The sequence below is a fragment of the Eretmochelys imbricata genome, chromosome 20 (genome assembly GCF_965152235.1).
Source record: "Eretmochelys imbricata isolate rEreImb1 chromosome 20, rEreImb1.hap1, whole genome shotgun sequence".
NCBI lineage: Eukaryota > Metazoa > Chordata > Testudines > Cheloniidae > Eretmochelys > Eretmochelys imbricata.
Window position 1 is genome coordinate 9446802 of NC_135591.1, and position 18883 is coordinate 9465684.

General features: G+C 52.8%; 1 protein-coding gene across 1 annotated transcript; it reads left to right on the top strand.

The window, feature by feature from the left end:
• Window positions 1–1363: 1363 nt before the first annotated feature.
• LOC144277702 (C-type lectin lectoxin-Phi1-like) lies at window positions 1364–15148 on the top strand. The gene is made up of 6 exons (XM_077838649.1): window positions 1364–1482; window positions 4574–4687; window positions 8252–8377; window positions 10046–10191; window positions 11083–11183; window positions 14384–15148. Exons 1-6 carry the CDS (start codon window positions 1401–1403, stop codon window positions 14529–14531), a joined length of 717 nt encoding a protein of 238 aa, XP_077694775.1. The 5' UTR covers window positions 1364–1400; the 3' UTR covers window positions 14532–15148.
• The last annotated feature ends 3735 nt before the right edge of the window (window positions 15149–18883 follow it).

Here is an 18883-nt window from a genome sequence, read left to right on the forward strand (position 1 = left end):
GGGACTGGAAGCAACCTGAATGTTGTGTCATTTTTGGTGTAAGTGACCATTTATCACTAAGTCCAGTTTGTCTGGGTGGCAGGATAGACTGGAGAGTCTAAGGGGACTGCCTGACTCGATGGTAAGGCTGGTATAGTGATCCAGGAGTTCACGGTTGTTACTGACTTGGTGAAAGCTGATTAGAGACCACACCAGCACTTTTGGCGGGGGGGGGGGGGGGGAGTCTGCCCTATTTATGACAGTCTGAGGTGGTTGCTCCTGGTCATGAGTCACTGCAGACAGCCTGACAATCACCTTCACCTCTGTGCCAAAATTGTAGCCTGAATAATAAACAATAGCAAGGAGTGTTCAAAGGCGAGGAAGAGGAAACCCTGCATTTCATTTTATTTCAGTCCCTCTCTGCAGCCCCAGACACTTCCCCAATGGCTGAAAGTCACAGCAACTCACCACAAACAATGGAAACGGAATAGGCGCCCTGTCCGCCCCAGCACATGCTATCTTCACACCCCACTCACATCGAACCCACATCACCAGCCCCTGCCTGCCCAAATACCTGGGGAAATGCTGGGGTGGAGGACACGCCGTGCTCTGCAGGGCACACTCTGCTCCTGGGATCAGTCTGCCCCTTCACAGAGAGGCAGACTGGCCTGGTGTGTATGGCAATAGGAGTTCAATTCCCAGCTTTGCTGCATTGTGACTAGGGACCAGTCACTTTATCTGTCTGGTCTCCAGCTCCCACCTGAAGGAGGAATAATAATCTACCCTGTTTGCAGCTCTGGCACAATGGGGCCCTGATCTTGAGGGAGCTGTGTGAAGTGGCCGGTACAATTGGGGCTCTGAGCTTGGTGGGGGTTTGGGCAGCACCTGGCACAATTCTGATCTCAGTGTAGGCCCTAGACGCTACTGTAATAGTAAAATATAGGGAAAAACATCGGAAAACTTGGAAAGCTGCCTATAGGACTCCCCCCATAAAATGTCTGTGACATACTATTGTATCCCCCCTATTTTGAGAAGCGCTGTTTTCTTTCTCTGCCCTGCCCTCAACAGTGGGGTCCCTTTGGGGGAATGTTGGATTGCTCCAGACCAACCACCTCCAAGCACTGGTGATCTCGGAGCCTCGCCTGCTCACCTGGCTGAGAACAATTCCCCCTTCCTCCTACTAGAAGGGAGTGTCTCCTCTACAGGGCCCCAGTGTTAGTCAATGGCTCCCCCCATCAACCGACTGACATTTTAAAGGGCTCGAGCTGTGCCCATGGCAGGGAAGGGGTTAACTGTGAGTGTCTTCAGCACTTGTGGTTTGTGAAAGAGAAGAAGAGGCTGTGGTGTGTTGCAAGCCCTGGTGCTGCACTCGGTCTGGGGTGGAGACGCTGCCGCCCCGCAGGAAGCTGCTTCACAGCGTGATGCAAACAGCGGCCGGTTACCAGAACGATGCCATAGAGCTGTCGCAGACCAAAAGAGCCACGATGCCACACGGGAGGCCAGGTAAACACGGGGGGACGTGGGGACTGAACTTTTAGCTCATCCCTCTAAGGCAGCAGTTCTCAAACCCCATTTTAATGGGGTCGCCAGGGCCAGCATTAGACTCACTGGGATCTGAGGCTGAAGCCGAAACTTGAGAGCTTTAGCCTGGGGCAGCAGAACTCAGGCTCTGCCCCCACACAGGGTCATGTAGGAATTTTTGTTATCAGAAGAGGGTCACAGTGAAGTGAAGTCTGAGAACCGCTGCTCTAAGGTGGTACAGAGAATCCTCTCCTTAGATGCCTGCCTGGTGGGTCTTGTTCACAGTCACACTGATTGCCTGCTTTGGGGTTGGGGAGGAATGTTCTCCCAGGTCAGAGTGGCAGGGACCCTGGAGTTTCTGGGAATTTCCCCACTTCCTCTGCAGCATGGGGAGCGGATCGCCAGCTGGGATCATCTGGGCATGTCTCAGTCCTCCCAGAATCACAGAAATGTGAGTCTGGAAGGGACCTCAAGACATCAGCCCCCTGCGCTGAGGCATGACCAAGTAAACCCCTAGACCATCCCTGACAGGCGTTTGTCCAACCTGTTCCTAGAAACCTCCAGACGGGGGTTGCACAAACTCTCAGTAACCTATTCCAGTGTGGCGCTACCCTTGCAGCTAGAAAGATTTTTCAGATATCTAATCTAAATCCCCCTGGCCTCAGATTAAGCGGATTACTTCTTGTCCTACCTCAAGTGGGCATGGAAAACTATGGATCATCGGCCTCCCTACAACAACCCTTAGCAGGTCCTCCTTCAGCCTTCTTTTGGCAAGACTAACTCCACCCAGGTTCTTCACCTTTCTGCACAGGCCGGGTTTTCTAACCCTTCGATCGCTTGTTTTGCTCGTCTCTGGACTCTCTCCAATTTGCCCACAGCTTTCTTAAAGCGCGGTAACCAGAACTGGACACCATACTCCAGCTGAGGCCTCATCTGTGGTGATTATAGCAGGACAATTACCCCCAAGTGTCTTACGTATGCGTAGAGGGGGAATATAGGGATAGATAGATGGGCCTATTGGAATAGATAGCTATGTAACCCTCCTGCCAGGTGGAGTCAGCAGCAAGTAGGGCCAGGTTCAATACTTAGGCAGATCCTTGTAACAGAACAGAACCAGCTCCAGCCCCCACTCAGTAATCTGGGAAAACCAAACACGACCACTGAGCACCATGAAGAGTCAATACTTCCCCATTCACAAGCACTGAGTCTGTGTATAGCGAAAGAGAACTTTTATTAAAAGAGAAAGGGAACCAAGCATTAGTTTGCGGAAACACCACAACCCTATTCAAAAGCATGTAACCATAAGCAAACACGACCCCACAGCACGATGGGCTGTGTCCTTTGCCTCAGTTTCCCACCTTGGGGTGGGAAAGTCCAACGAATTAATGTCCCTTTACCACATCATTCCCCGCTCCGTCCACTGTACCCCACTCACAGGTGGCTGTCCTTGGTTAGCAAAGAAGGAGAGTTCAGAGGTGTGTTCAGAGGGGATCACTTCCCACCCCAGAAAGGGTGGGGGGGAATCAAGCAATGTCTCTGTGCTCGCTATGAGCCTCCGCAACTAGATGTCGGCTGCTGCTTCCTCTGCTTTTCTCTCCTGCTGCTGGTTGGCACTGCCACTGCTCTGACTTGATGGGCTGAGGTCCCACGGCTTAAGCCAGGGCCTTAGTGAATTCAGCTCTTACTGGTCTCTCCGCCTGTACAGCCTCTGCCTTGTCTTTCATGTCATCACAGTCCTTACACCACCTATAATGGCTTGTCTACTCCGCTCTTTTGTCAGTGTGACGTGTATCGCTCGGGGCGTGTAAAAACCACCCCCCGAGTGATGTGAGTTACACGGACAGAGGCGCCGGCGTGGACAGCGCTATGTCGGCGGAGATGCTCTCCCACCCACGTGGCTGTCGCCGCTGATGGAAGCGGTTTTACCAGGCCGGTGGAAGACCTCTCTCTCACCAGCATAGAGCAACTGCACAAGCAATCTTACAGCGGCACATCTGCATCGGCACAGCTGGGCTGCTGTAAGCTCACTAGTGTAGACATGGCCTAAGGCAGAGCCCCTAGAGCTACGAACATTCAGTTCCTGTTACCCCTGAACAGAGAAACCAGGCCTCTCTCCTGAAGCTAATTAGTTCTGTCTCTAAACCGTACAGAGTGCACAGCCAGCTAGCATCTAGCACCCTCCTTTAGCCGCACCTCCCGCCCCAAAAGCCACTCCCACCCTTGCTCTCCTTCCCAGGGCTTTGGCAGCCCTACCAAATGAGGTTCAGATTAGGGTGGCGTCTCACAGGCCGGATTAAGTACAGTTCTGCTGCTCTTTCTTCATACACTAAGGAAAAAAATATTTCATGACCCCTGCACTCGATAGTAAAGTGAATTGTAAGCCAACACTAGCCAAAAGTGATAATTTTGGTAAAGCACTCGGTCATGCTATGCACCTGGAGACACAAACACAGGCTGTTCCTGAAGTCTTTTCCCCCAGCTCATCTCTAGATGTCAGTGGAGGGCTCGTTCAGACCCTGCTTACAGATAGATAGATAGATAGATAGAGTGTATGGGGATGGATAGATATAAGGAGGTGTATAGGGGTAGATAGATAGATCAATACGTGGTTTATCCAACTAAAATTACAAGCTCCAGACAGCGGGGGTTGTGCAGGGGAGGGTAAGTGAATCCTTAGAGAGCAAATTTTCAGCCCTGAGAACACGGATTTTGCCCAGTGACTCCCATCCTGGCAGCTGTAGACATTCTCACAGCCCAGACCAGGAATCAGCGATTGACACTGTGGGTTGTGAACAGCTTTGATTGCCTTCGATTGGAAGCTCTGTAGGGCAGGGACCTGGGTCTGTGCAGTGCCTGGTGCAATGGGGTCCTAAACCATAGCTGTGGCTCCAGCGCGTCTGCAAGAGAGATAAATAATAATAACAATGACAACCAAAGCCAAAGCTGGGCTGGGAAGTGACTGGACCCAGCATCCAGGCCTGGGGAGGAGTCTGGGTTTTAAATGCTTCGTGATCCAGAATAGACAATAAAACAGGTACATGGCTGTTCTAGAAAACCCTCTTTCTGCCCCTAGATTCGATGGGCAGTTTTGACGACAACTACGAGAGGGATTATGAGAACGTTGATCCCAATCAGCCACCACCCCAGCCTCAGACACAGCCACAGTGGCAAGCAAAGGCAGAACCAGGTGGGTGACTCACTTGAGCTGTATCTCACAGAGCATGGGAGGTGTGTGGGCCACAGAATTGATAGGTCAGCACAATTGGGCTTGATGTCTGGGTTTGGCAAAGGGAAAAGCATTAATGTGAGGCTACAGATGGAAATGAAGAGCAATTGCCTCAGGCTCTCTGCAGACTCAGGCAGCCTCTCTGCATCAGTCATACCTGGGTCATGTGTCCAGTGTTATCTCCACTGCCAAAGGGGATTTGTTCAAAGGCAGTACGAGCAGTTGGATGCCCAACTCCCACTGCGTCCCCATGAATGGGAATTAGGTGCCCAGTTCCCACTTGTGCCTTTGAAAATCTCCCCAATGCTTTTATTTTTAAATGAAAGTTGAGATTTTTGGAGCATGACGCAGCGGGGCCAAATCCTGCAGCCACTTCCATGGGTGCAGAATACCAAGGGCTGTGGCCTAGACACAGCTGCTAAAGCACAGTGGAGATGCTTAGGCTTGCAAAAGGCAAGTTTAGCAGGGCTCCTGACTGGGCTGGACACAAATAATCCTTGTTCCAGGGAAACGATCCCATTAGAACAACAAGGAGTCCGGTGGCTGAAGAAGTGGTTTTTTTTACCCACAAAAGCTTATGCCCAAATAAATCTGTTAGTCTTCAAGGTGCCACCGGACTCCTTGCTGTTTTTGTGGATACAGACTAACATGGTTACCCCCTGATACGTGATCCCATTAGAACAACTATCTTCAGAAGAAGACTGAAACCCAACCCCCCACAGCAGTGCTGCCCTGCATGGTGCTGGCATGTGTTCTCCCCAGCCCTCAGGCAACTGCCTGGCTCGGTGTCTCACGCTTGGGTGAGCAAATGGGGCATTTGCAGGAATTAAAATGACAGCCCCCGCCCCAAGCCCCCTCCTTGGGCAAACAACCCAATGCACGCTCAGAGCTGTGGCGGCGGGTGTCAATGTATGGATTGCAGAGGCAGAGAGAGAGATCTCTCCAGAGGCTCTCAGCCCTTTGCCAGGTTAACTCCCAGCTCGACGATAGTGTTTTTCATCCGTGGATCTCCAAGCGCTTTACAGATGAGACCAGTAGCACTACTGGGCCCTTAGTTGTGGCTTAGCTGGTGACGCCTGCCTCTTTCCCCGCCGCTGCGGCAGGGCGAATGCTGCCAGCGTGCCGGCCCCGGGGTCTGTCCCCTGTCAGGAATCCACTAGGTGGCATCGTTTTCAGTTGCAGCTACAAGGGTAAGAGATAGCAATGCTGGAGCCTTAAACGGCAGCTGTCAGCAGTGACAGAGAGCCGGGCACATGGGCGGGCAGGGACCAAAGGCAGGAGAAAGGGAACCGCTGCCCTGGCATGGCAGGGGGGAAATAGGAAGCACACAGAGCCCCTGGCACGGAGCAGAATGGGGGACCTTGGTATGGAGGAGGGAGAATGGGGGGAAATGGGTGACTCTGGCATGGGGGGGTGGAATGGGGGGCACACAGAGCCGCTGGCATGGGGGGAAATAGGGGACCCTGGTTGGGGGGAGGGGAAATGGGGGGGGCACACAGAGCCCCTGGCAGGAGGAGAAGTGGGGGACCCTGGTTTGGGGGATAGAATGGGGGCACACAGAGCCCCTGGCATGGGGGGAAATGGAAGACCTGGTTTGGGGGGAGGGGAAATGGGGGGCACACAGAGATCATGGCAGGGGGGGAAATGGGGGACTCTGGTATGGGGGAGGGTGGACAGGGGCACACAGAGCCCCTGGCATGGGGGGAAATGGGGGACCCTGGTTGGGGGAGGGGAGACAGAGGGCACCCAGAACACCTGGCGTGGGGCAGGGGGTGGGCAGTTGCTGGGGGATGGGAGGATGGCACACAGGGAGCCCTGGTGGGTCCCATGTGCTCCATACAGAAGCTACCATACCCAGGCCCCCTGGTTCCAGGAAACCCGCCCAGCTTGGTGGACGAGCTGACGTTGGCATCGGGTGCTGCCATCGGCCTGGCACCATCAACATGGGAGAGCTGCCCGGACTTGACTGACAACTGGCACAGGCCCCCGAGGCAGTGTCTCCTCTAGGAAAACTCCTGCTAACTAAGAGAGGGGGCGTCCCTGTGGAGACAGGGCAGCTTGGAGCTTCCATCAATTAGCAGGTTGAGGTGAACCCCTGGCTCCCGCGGTTGTTACTTCCACTCACTGACCCATGGGAAAGCTCCAGGCTGCCTTCTCTCCACTGGGGGCTTGTCTACGCTTCAGAGCCTGCGGCGGTATGGCTATGTCAGACGAGAGCCCTAGAGAGAGACAGCCCAGGCCGGCCAGCTGGAGGTGTTCTTGGGCCAGCGTAAGTGCATCATCTCCCAAAATGACAGTAGCACGCCCTCAGGAGCACGCTTCTTTTCACGGGGTTGTGTCTACACTGGGAGGTTTGCTGGCACCGCTGTGCCGGCGTGAGAGTTTGTGTGATTTTTGCACACTCCTAGCCGACATAGCTAAGCCAGTGACGTTTTGCAGGGTAGACCAGGTCTCGGGCGTTACCCGTTCTAGCTGTCACAAGATAAGAACACTCCCTTTTTTGCCTAGCGAAGACAAAGGTGGATGCTCTGATTTTTGGTTTATTTGGGTTTTTCAACCCTGCTCCTAATCAATTGAAACTAACTGAAGAAAGTGGCTGTTAAGCTAAAATAAGTGTGTCTAAACTGGTTTGATTAAACCAGTTTAAATTCACATCTCTGCCGAAACCGGTGTGCCTTTTTTGTGCAGATGAGCCCTTTAATCTGCTTAAGATACTGTAAGATCCTCTTGAATTGACTCAAACATGTCTACACTAGGGACTTGTCTGCAACCAAGTTGCACCAATTTCGTTTTAATTGGTTTACAAATTGAGTTAGTGCAAATCAGTGATTTAGTGGACACTGTGAAATCGGTGCCGATAGCTGGTGTTAAGCCGATTTAAGAGTGTTCACACACAAAGCAGCCCCAGTTTAAATAAACGGGAGTGAAATTGCATCTTCAGTTAAACCAGGGAAAGTTTTTTGCATAGACCAGACCCTGGTGAGTCACACCAGTTTAACGCACTCACTTATGTGGACAAGGCCTTGAAGAGCTGGATTCTCAAAAGTGCTGAGTCTCCGCAGTGCCCATGGACCCCAGCAGGAGTGGAGAGTTGTCAGTGCTTGCAAGGATTGGAACCTTGGGGAGGCAAACAAGCCCAAATGCCACGGTGATGGGCTCAGGGTCCTGTGGGGACAAAGCAGGCTCTGTTCTCTCCTCTTTACAGTGCACACCCCAGAGTGCACTCCCTGGGGCTGCGGGGGGCACCCACTAGACCCTGCTCCTCTCTTAGAGCAGGGAGTAGAACCCAGGAGCCCTAGCTCCCAGATCCATCTGCCACTCTGCTCCCCTCCCTGAGCTGGGGATAGAACCCAGGAGTCCTAACTCCCAGCCCCTTCCACCACGTTTTAACCACTGGACCCCTCTCCCACCATCTTGCACATGTAGGTCATTCTCCTGCCCGCGGCTGGTGGCATGGGTAGAGATTACACCAGCTGTTCTTCCGCTGACTCGTGCTCTAGCCGCTGATGTCGCTGTTCTTTGCAGCTGTCTCCACCCTGAAGGCAGAGGAGCAGAGAGGCTGTGGGAGAAAGTCCTTGGGCATCCTTTATGCCCTGGTTGGGGTGTCTCTGCTGCTGTCGACAGCTGCCTTCTTGCTCATGCTCCTGAAATGTAAGTGCTGGTCCCGGGCCTGCTGCCTGGTGTGTCTGGATGGAGGCTTCAGGCAGACAGTCCTGCACCAAGGGGGGGCGGGGAGGTGACAGCAGAACCTCCCGCGTACTAGTGCTGCATCCACGCAACCTGCAGGGGGAGGATCAGTGGCCTTGAGATGGACCCAAAGCGGGATCTAGCTCCAGATCCAGATCAGAACTTTCACATAGTCTGGGCACGTTCAGCCCTGAAGAGGGTTTAGATGGGGGCTGATTTGTTTTGTCCTTGAATGCATCACTGTCCCAGCACCTATGCTACATAGAGAATAACAGCCTATTACTGCCACCAGCTGAGGGAGCTGCTCCTTTACCTCACACGGCCGGAGCTGGGTGCTCATGGTACCAGGTTCAATCTCAGCTGTAGAAGTGACTGTCCCACAAACCTGGGATGTTCCTTTCCCCCCTCAAATCTTTCTCGTGACTGAGCTGAGCTGTAGGTGCTGGATCCTGGGTGTGAGTCAGGGCGACTAAGGCTTCCTGTAGTGTTGGCTTTGCTCTGGCCGAGCTGGTTTCTCACAGTGACAATTTCTTGTTTATCTCTTCACTTGGAATCCTGATTTCTCAAGATTTGACTGATGCAAAACAGGAACAAATGTGTCCAGGCAACTATCTGGGGCGCGGGGGGAGGCGGGGGGGGATGAGGGGGGGCTGTGTGTCTCAGACCAGGGCTCTGGGATCATAGCCCACAGCACGAACGCTCCTCCCCCGAGCAGAACTACAGGCTCCTTAGGGGCCGAACGGGTGTCGCTGGAGGTGGGAGTGGGGGGGCTGGTGGAGAGGACTCAGGGCTCTGCTCTAACCTGGAGGGGAGCCCAGGTGGTCAGGAAATTTTGGACAAAACCTTTTTTCCCAGGAAAACGGTGATTCATCAAAACCGAAGCTTTTCACAGAAACGGGTCAGTTTTGATTAACCGTTCCACGGGAAGGTCTGTCAGGGCTGCGGTGGAAGCTCTGGTCAGAAGCAGCTAAAGGAAGTCCCACCCCATTCTGGGCATAGCCTGGGGCATGCAGCTGGGATTGGGGAGACCAAACCAGGCACAGCAGGGACATGGAGCTGGGTCTTTGATCACCCTGGCTAGTGCCCAAGCCAGGGGGCTCTAGGGTCAGTCACTCATGTGCCTGTGCGCACTCTCTCTGCCCTCCCCCAGAGAATGCCTCTATAGCTGGTCGTTCAGGGCACGTGCCAGGGTTGGGGGGGACTGAGGTTCAAGTCCCTGCATTACCTGAGTCAGAGGCTTGGCCCTGGCTTTCCCATGCCCCTGGTTGGTGCCCTCTTCACTTAGCCATTGGTTATTCTGGGCCAGTCTTAGCTTCATTTTGCAATGGAATGAAAACAAATGTCAAAACCTTCCGTTCAGTTCAGCCTGTTTCCTGCCAGCCCCGGCCTGGAGGCAGCGCAGTCGGCTGTGTCCAGACAGGAGTTAGGAATTGCCCAGCTGGTGACCGTGGGTAGCGTGGGCTGGGAGCTGCAGAACCACACGGTCTGTTCCTGTTCCGCAGCCTCCTGGGCTGGGAGCGAGCAACCGGCTGGGATACTCGCTGGGGCTGGCCTGGGCTGGAATGCAGGATGAGCGGGATGTTACCAGCATGGATCTCTGGGCCCTGGGGTGAACTGCAGCCTGTGTTGCAGGGATCCCGTGCTGCCCACATGGCTGGGAGGAGTTCCAGAAGAAATGCTACTTCTTCTCCTTGGACAAGGAGCCCTGGGATATGGCCAAGAGATCGTGCAGCAGACACAGTGCAGAGCTAGCTGTCATCGGCAACCAGTGGGAGCAGGTAGGTCCCCATACTTCTGCCCCCGGGGAGAGGCAGAACTGGGCGCAGTGCTGGGCCACCTGAATGGGATCTCTCCTCCCAGGCCGAAACTGCTGCTGTTATCCCAGTGCTTTTGCTCAGCTCTCCCAGCCTGCTGGGCCCATGCTTCCCAGCCTCTGAATCCAGCCCAGCATTCCCAGGGGGAGGAGGGCAGCTGCACTGCTTGACCCTGGGTCCTGTGCTGTGAGGACATTGCAGGGACCCTACTTCCCTGCCCCAAGCCCCCTGGGCACAGCAGATGCTGCAGCCAAGCCCCAGAGAAATCAGCAAAGGCTTGCTCTAGGGATTTCTGTCACAAAGCTCCACCAGCCCCTGCCCGTTGCAAGCCCCCTCATCCCTCCCACAGCTCCTGCAATCCCAGAAGAGACATGACCCCACTCGCAGGCCCCTCACCCAACCACCCCCGCTGATGTAGCCCCCAGTGGGGGTTGCCCTCCAGCCCCCAGCTCTTGCGATCAGCTCTGCAGGGTATGTGTGGTCGGAACTGATCGGCATAGGTGCACCTTGTTACCCAGAGACGCTGACGGGATCCAGGCAAAGCACTGTGACCAGATCCTGCTCTTGTTTACACCAGGGTAAATCCATATTCCCATAACCCCGCTCCAGCTCACAGCCCCTTCCCAGTAGCAATGACTTCTCGCTTCCGCCCCTGTTCCTGCCTTGCCGTCCGGTCTGTGTGCCTGCAGGTGGGGTAGGCGGTTTCAGCACAACACCTGGACAAGGCAGGTGATGGAGGACTGGGCAGGCCCCGTGGGACGCGGGCCCCGTGGGACGCGGGCCCCTGGTGGTTTGCAGAACACCAGGTAGGAGACAAATAACTGCTGTTTGTGCTTCTCTCCCATCCCCCCTTAGGCCTTCCTGACAGTGGGGATCAATTCTGTTCACCACTGGATCGGCCTGAGCAACAAAGAAGCAAGCTGGACGTGGGTGGATGGCTCACCAGTATCATATACGTGAGTAAGGCCATGTCTACACTACAAAGTTAAGTCCATTTATGTTAGTCTCTGTACCGCCACCAGCAATTACTGTGGTTTATCATGTTCACCCTGCCCTCCTGTCAGTGGTGTGAGTCCTCATCAGGGGCAGTGCCAGGGGCTGAGAGCCTGGGAGGCAGCTGGCTCCAGCTGTGGGGACTCCAGCTGGGAGGGAGCTCACAGCAGCACCGGGCAGCGAGGCTCCAGCTGCCAGCACTGCTGGGGCTCACAGCCCCAACACCCCCGCCCGATCCATTTCTAAACAGGGACCCTACCAGCAGTGAAATTGACATTCTTGTCAATTTCACGGCTCCAGCAGTCAGCTAGGCTGACAGCCAACAGGCAATGCAAGTAAAGGGGGGAGGGATAGCTCAGCGGTTTGTGAGTTCAATCCTTGAGGGGGCCAGTTAGGGACCTGGGGCAAAAATTGGGGAGTGGTCCTGCTTTGAGCAGGGGGTGGGATGAGATGACCTCCTGAGGTCCCTTCCAGCCCTGAGATTCTAGGATAAAGCAGTGTCTATACAGACACTGCAACATGGGGGCTCTGTTGACCTAAGCCCTATGCCTCTCGTTGAGGTGGATTTACGAAGTTGGCCTAACAGGTGAGTTACAGCGGTGGGAGGGACACTGTAGTGTGACACTTACATAGTTTGGTCAACATAGGCTACCTCACATTGACTTCACTTTTACTCCTGGGGGAGCTCTGCACCGAAAAATTAAACTCTGTGCCAAAAAATTTACAATTCTGCACACAATATATTAAAATAACACAATAGAATCACACCAGTTACAATTATTTTGGTAATTTACTTAAAAATACCTGTTAGCAAGTATGTCTGTAGGAATACATGCAAAAAAAAGATTCAGGAAATGGTTGGGGTTTTTTTTTTTTGACAACTAGATTCCTTACTAGGTATAGTAATACAGAACGTTGAGTAGTTCATTTAAACTACAATACAGAACTGTATTTCCGCACCTCTCAGAAGCAGTGCAAAGGCTTGGGGGAGTCAGGGGTAATGAAGGAGCTGAAGGAAAGGGAAGGAGCTCAGGAGTGAACCTGGAATTTTATTGGGTGTGGGTGGGGGAACAGTTTCTTTTGGGGCTGGGGGCATTGTTGGGGAGCTTCCCCCAGGCAGATCCTGGCTGACCCCGAGCCTCTCCCATTCAGTCAGGCATATCTGGCCCCGTCCCTGTGTGTCACTGCATCCCCTGTCCCCATGTGGCCCTGGAGCCCTCCTACCCCCAGTCCCCATGTGGCCCAGAGCCCCCCTCTTGTTCAGCCCCTGGATCAATGCTGTCACTCCACTAGCTCCTGAGCCCGCACCCCAGTCAGTCCCCCTCACTATCCCTTCTGAACCCCAGTCTATGAGCCCCTGGCAGCACCGTGTGCCCCACTGTGCCTCCTAACCTGGCTCCACTGGTAGGCTGCTGTAACGAACGCAACCAGCTGCTAGCTGTTACTGCCGGTCAGTCAGTTCTGGTGGGCAACAGTCGGAACTTCAGCACTTCCTGGGCAGAATGTATTTTCTGTGGGGAAAAAAAATTCTGCACCAGACATGAATTCTGTGCATGTGCAGCAACGCAGAATTGCCCCAGGAGTAAACTTGGTAGTGTAGACATGCCCTAGCATTTACTGTCCTCTGCCTGCTTTCATCTGTCTCCTCACCCTGCTCCCAAATCCAGCAGGGACCTGTACACTACACCTCATTCACCCCCTCCCCTGGAGTGGGGAAGGTGGCTGGCCTCCTCCCACAAAGCACAGTCTGGCCCCTCAGGCTGGTGAGTCCCGGGGTCAGGACTATGGGGAGAAGGGAATAGCCAGCTGACTTCAGGCTGGCATGGCTGGGGACGAGCATTGTTACATGGCCTAGAGCCAGCAGGGGAGTCAATGGGGCAGCTTGAAAATTTTCCACTGAACGGTTCTTTGATGAGAAATCGGGATTTTGACTCAACATTTTTTGCATCGTCTTGCAAAACATCTCGATTTTTTGTTGAAAAATATATGCCCCAAAAGCAAAATATTTTCCTTCAGAAATAGTGCCCTAGTGCCTCATGGGAGTTGTAGTTCAGTTACTGCATGTTCTCCTTTTCCATTACAGGTCAGCCTCCCCAGCCTGACTATATCTCCCATGATGCTCTGCCTCTCTTCTCCAGAGGGAAGACCAGAGTTCAGTTGCTGTATGTCATCATTCTCCCCCATGAGCCGGGCTCCCAGCAGGATTACATCTCCCATGATGCATCATGGCCAGGGAGTCCCAGGATGCTCCACCTCTCCCCTCCAGAGGGAATATCATAGTGCACTGTGGGAGATGTAGTCCAGCCAAGGAGCCCACCTTATAGAGGAGAATAGGACATGAGGCACCCAAACATGAGCTGATCTCAGCTGTTCTCAGTGAAAGCGGCAGGTGCTCAGCACCAGGAAGTCTGGCTCTAACACACTGCGGTCCTGCAATAAACCTTGGATAGGATCACAGTGGGGAGGCTGGGATTAGCACGGGGAGGTGGGAGGAACATGAGCTTTATTCACAGACACTGAGCCCTGTGCAGTGCAGTGCAGCTCTGCTCTGAGCTGGTACCCTGAAGTAGCTGCGCTCTGGGGGGCACTGTCCCTCTGAGACCCCAGACCAAGTGGGCTCAGGGGGCAACACTGCAGGTTTCCTCAGGATCAGAGTCAAAAGGGAGCTCATCACTTCTCCTTGATCTTCCCCACTGACCCTGGTGCCTCCACCCACTTCACCCTGCCTGCCTCCCAAAATTTTGGCCGAATCTAGTCAATGAATTTGTGTCAGATTTTCAAATGGAAAAAAATTCACTCAGCTCTAATGGGAATGGTTGTATGGGAATGTCCAGGGAGAGACAGGCATAAGTTTATGGAGATAGATAGCTAGATAGGTAGATAGATAGGCAGCAGGTATTGAAGGCCAGGGGAGGCTAAACGTCCCCTAACCCAGGCAATGGCCCCGCCCATGCTCCATCCTGGTGCCCTGCTGAGTGCCTGGGATGGATGGATAGATGTGTGATATGGGGGTGGATAGAGAGATATTGCAGTCTTCCCTTTCAGCGGTTGTGGTAAGTTGCTCTTTTGGATCATGTGGATCCATGATAGAGAGGTTCCTGACTAGAATGGATTCCCCAGGAGCTGCTCTAGCCACTGGAAATATTCCCCTTGTTTCTTTCAGATCTTGGTCTTCAGGGATCCCCAGTGTTAATAACACTCAGAAACACTGCATCCATCTCACAGGGGGTGTCAGAGGCAAGTGGAACAACACAGAGTGTGCGACTCACTATAACTTCGTTTGTGAAAGATCTGGGACCTTTTGTGTGTAATTTGCACCTTTGAAAACATTTTGCCATTTTGAGGTTTATTTTCTTTAAGCAGTCAATAAATGTCAGCAGAGCCCTAGGTGCCTTCGTGGGCTAGTTCACCTCACTGAACGCCACCGGGCTGTCGGCGTTACAAAGAACGGTGAGATCCATTCTACAGGACTTTCAACTGTCAACCTCCCTCCTAGCTGAGCAAAACCCAATGTCTAGCTGAGAGGCTGCCAGACCTGGGTCCAGCTCAGAGCTCTGCACTTCCTGTGTGACCTGGCAAGGGTCATGTAAGATCCAGGCCAGGTGCTGAGTGCTATTGACTGCCACTAAAGTCAGAAGTGGTCAGCCTCGGTCGTGATGAGACCGACAGTCCCTCTGCTTCTCCCCTCGCTCTCCAGGGTCCCTCGTTCCCACTAGGTTTAGCTCCCAGGGTACGGCACAAATTGGCTGTGCTGGCATTTAAATCTGAAGCCCAAAGAACTCTGCTTCTGAGGTTACGGGGAGTTCTGTGCACTGAGGGCAGGGATCCCCCAGCAGTTCCAGTTTCCTGCAAAAGTATCTGCTGTGTCTCCCTAGCCAGTGCAGAGAACATCTGTGTGCGTCTGGGTTCAGCTCACTGGGCACTCAGAACTCTGCAGAAATCCCTCTTCTACTCCAGTGAACAGTGCTGTAAGGGCCTGATCCTGGACATGCCCGGCTTCCCCTGCCAGCCCCGAGTCCCTCCTGCCGGGGTGCCCAGAGCTAGCGGCACTAGGCAGGAGGAGGCATTTTGCCATCAGTGAGTCACCCACCTGAAGTCACACAGCAAGTCAGTGGAAGCGTTGGGGAGAGAACCCAGGAATCCAGACACCCAGATCCCGCCCACACCCCAGCCCCACTCTAACTGCTAGGCCTTGTCTACGCTACAAAGTTTTGTTGGCAAAAGTTGTGTTGCTTTAATTAAAATGGCTGTTGCATCTCCACACTATCTTCTTGTGCCGGCAGAGTGCATCCAGACTAGCAGCTCTTGCATCAACACAGAGGGCAGTGCACTGTGGGTAGCTATCTCCCAGTGCAGCTGGCCGCAGGGTGCTTTGGGAAAGGTTTGCAGTGCCTCATGGGGCAGGTACAGCGTCACATGTTGCAGGTTTCTCAATCTCATCCTTCCCAGAGTTGATTGTCAGCTGCTTTTTCAAAAGAAGTGTGCGGGGGAGTGGTATGTCTGGGACGGAGAAGACAGCAGGCTGACCGACCTATCCTGCGGCAGGGGGAATGGGACACCCCTCCCCCCCCGCCCCCCATCAGCCCCTGACTCTGCTCAGCATAGCAGTCTCTTCCCAAGCACAAGTAGCCTGCTCTGCCTGCCTGCCTATGGTTCTGTGATTCCCTTCGAGCGGCACCCTCAGCAGCCCTGGGAGCTCTCCATGCTGCGGACTGTCAAAGCAGCCCAGCGGTTCCCTGCTCCCTGCAGCAGCAGCCTGCCTGTGTTCCTAGTGCAGGGCAGAACAGGAGCATGCCACATGAATGATTTGCTCTTTGTTCCCCAGCAAGATCAGCTGTCCGATACTTCCCGGAGCTTTGAAAGGGGAGGCTTTGCTGACAAAACTTTGTAGTGTAGACAAGGCCTTAGACCCCACTCCCCTCCCAGCACTGGGGAGAGAACCCAGGAGGCCTGACTCCACTCAAGCACACCGCTTCACCTCTACATCATGCTGAGCATGCCGCTGCCACAGCCTGTCTGTCTCTGGCCATTTTCCTCCACAACCCCTGGCATCAGAGAAGGGCAGTGTGTGAGAGAGCCAATACCTGAGGGAAGAATCAAACAGAGGCGCTCTTAGAGGGAATGGCCACACGGTGGCGCCATTACTCTAGGAGTGGGGCCAAGCTGGGGGGGTCAGAGGCAGCTGCAGAATGTATTTCCAGCTCCACTCCTCAGGGCTACACTTGACATGAGTCTGAATATCCAGGGGTTCCCTGGCCCTCAGCATCTTCAGAATGACCATTCTCCCAGCCCGTTGCTTTGCCCCTGCCGCCCCCTCTTCGCATCCCTCCACTGGGACCCCCTTCCTCACACCAAACACCAGCTGCTCCTCTTCGCTGTCATCTAGAGCAAGGGGAAATTCTCCCGCTGAGAACCCTGTGCAGAATGCCACAGAGAAAGCAATTCGATATTCAGAGATGGTAAAGCTAGGAGGGACCATTAGGCCATCCTGCCTGACGTCCTGCATAGGGCAGGCCAGAGATGGCTGCCAGGGGTCCTGGCACCCAGCCCAGAACTTCTGATTAGCGGGACCATATCTTTTAGAAAGAGACACCCATGCCTTATTTAAAGACTTCAACTCAGAAAATAAGGACCGCCATAATGGGTCAGCCCAAGGGTCCATCTAGCCCAGTGTCCTGTCTTCCAACCATGGCTGGATGCTTCAGAGGGAGTGAATAGAATGGGGCAATCATTGAGTGATACATCCCATGTCGTCCAATCCCAGCTTCTGGCAGACAGAGGCTTAGGGACACCCAGAGCATGGGGTTGCCTCCCTGACCACCATGGCTAATAGTCATTCATGGACCTGTCCTCCAGAAACTTATCTAGGTGTTTTTTGAATCCAGCGATACTTTTGTCCTTCACAACAGCCCCTGGCAATGAGTTCCACAGACTGATTGTATGTTGTGTGAAGAAGTACTTCCTTAGGTTTGTTTTAAACCTGGCTGACTATTAATTTCATCAGGTGACCCCTGGTTCTTGTGTTATGTGAAGGGATCAATAACACTTCCCTAGTCACTTTCTCCACATCAGGCATGATTTTATAGACCTCTGTCACCGTAGTCGTCTCTTTTCTAAGCAAAACAGTCCCAGTCTTTTTAATCTTCCCTCATATAGAAGTTGTTCCAGCCCCCTGATCATTTTTATTGCCCTTCTCTGCACCTTTTCTATTTCTAATATAGCTTTTTTTGAGATGGGGCGAGCAGATCTGCACACCATGTTCAAAGTGTGGGCATACTATGGATTTATATAGGGGCAATATGATATTTTCTGTCTCATTATCTACCCCTTTCCCAATGGCTCCCAACATTCTGTTCACTTTTTAGACGGCCGCTGCACATTGAGCGGATGAGTTCTGAGAACTATCCATGATGGCTCCAAAATCTCTTTCTTGAGTGATAACAGATAATTTAGGCCCCATCATTTTGTATGTATAGATGGGATTATGTTTTCCAATGTGTGTTACTTTGCATTATCAACACTGAATGTCATCTGCCATTTTGTTACCCAGTCACCCAGTTTTGTGAGATCTTTTCGTAGCTCTTTGCAGACTACTTTGGACTTAACTATCTTGAGTAGTTTTGTGTCATCTGCAAATCTTGGCACCTCACTGTTCACCTCACTTTCCAGATCATTTATGAATATGTTGAACAGAACTAGTCCCAATACAAATCCTTGGAAGACCCCACTATTTACCTATATCCATTCTGAAAAGTGACCTTCCTACCCTTTGTTTCCTATCTTTTAACCAGTTGCTGATCCATGAGAGGACCTTCCCTCTTATCCCATGACAGCTTACTTTGCTTACGAGCCTTTGGTGTCTTGTCAAAGGCTTTCTGAAACTCCAGGTACATTATATCATTTACATTACTCTTGTGCACATGCTTGTTGATCCCCTCAAAGAATTCTAATAGATTGGTGAGGCATGGTTTCTCTTTACAAGAGTCATGTTGACTCTTTTCCAGCACACCTTGTTCATCTATGTGTCTGATAATTCTGTTCTTTATTATAGTTTCAACCAATTATAAACTTTATTATAGTTTCAACAAGGACAAGTGCAGAGTCCTGCACTTAGGACAGAAGAATCCCATGCACTGCTACAGACTAGGGACTGAATGGCTCGGCAGCAGTTCTGCAGAAAAGGACCTGGGGTTACAGTGGACGAGAAGCTGGATATGAGTCAACAGTGTGCCCTTGTTGCCAAGAGGGCCAATGGCATTCTGGGATGTATAAGTAGGGGCATTGCCAGCAGATCAAGGGATGTGATCGTTCCCCTCTATTCGACATTGGTGAGGCCTCATCTGGAGTACTGTGTCCAGTTTTGGGCCCCACACTACAAGAAGGATGTGGATAAATTGGAAAGAGTCCAGCGGAGGGCAACAAAAATGATTAGGGGACTGGAACACATGAGCTATGAGGAGAGGCTGAGGGAACTGGGAATGTTTAGTCTGCGGAAGAGAAGAATGAGTGGGGATTTGATAGCTGCTTTCAACTACCTGAAAGGGGGTTCCAAAGAGGATGGAGCTAGACTGTTCTCAGTGGTAGCAGATGACAGCACAAGGAGTAATGGTCTCAAGTTGCAGTGGGGGAGGTTTAGGTTGGATATTAGGAAAAACTTTTTCAC

What these genes read in the sequence shown, in the direction of transcription:
- LOC144277702 (XM_077838649.1), top strand. Translation starts at nt 1,401, where the DNA reads ATGCAAACAGCGGCCGGTTACCAGAACGATGCCATAGAGCTGTCGCAG. An exon ending in GCAAGCAAAGGCAGAACCAG is followed by an intron (nt 4,688 to 8,251) that starts GTGGGTGACTCA and finishes TGTTCTTTGCAG; the next exon opens with CTGTCTCCACCCTGAAGGCA. An exon ending in TCGGCAACCAGTGGGAGCAG is followed by an intron (nt 10,192 to 11,082) that starts GTAGGTCCCCAT and finishes ATCCCCCCTTAG; the next exon opens with GCCTTCCTGACAGTGGGGAT.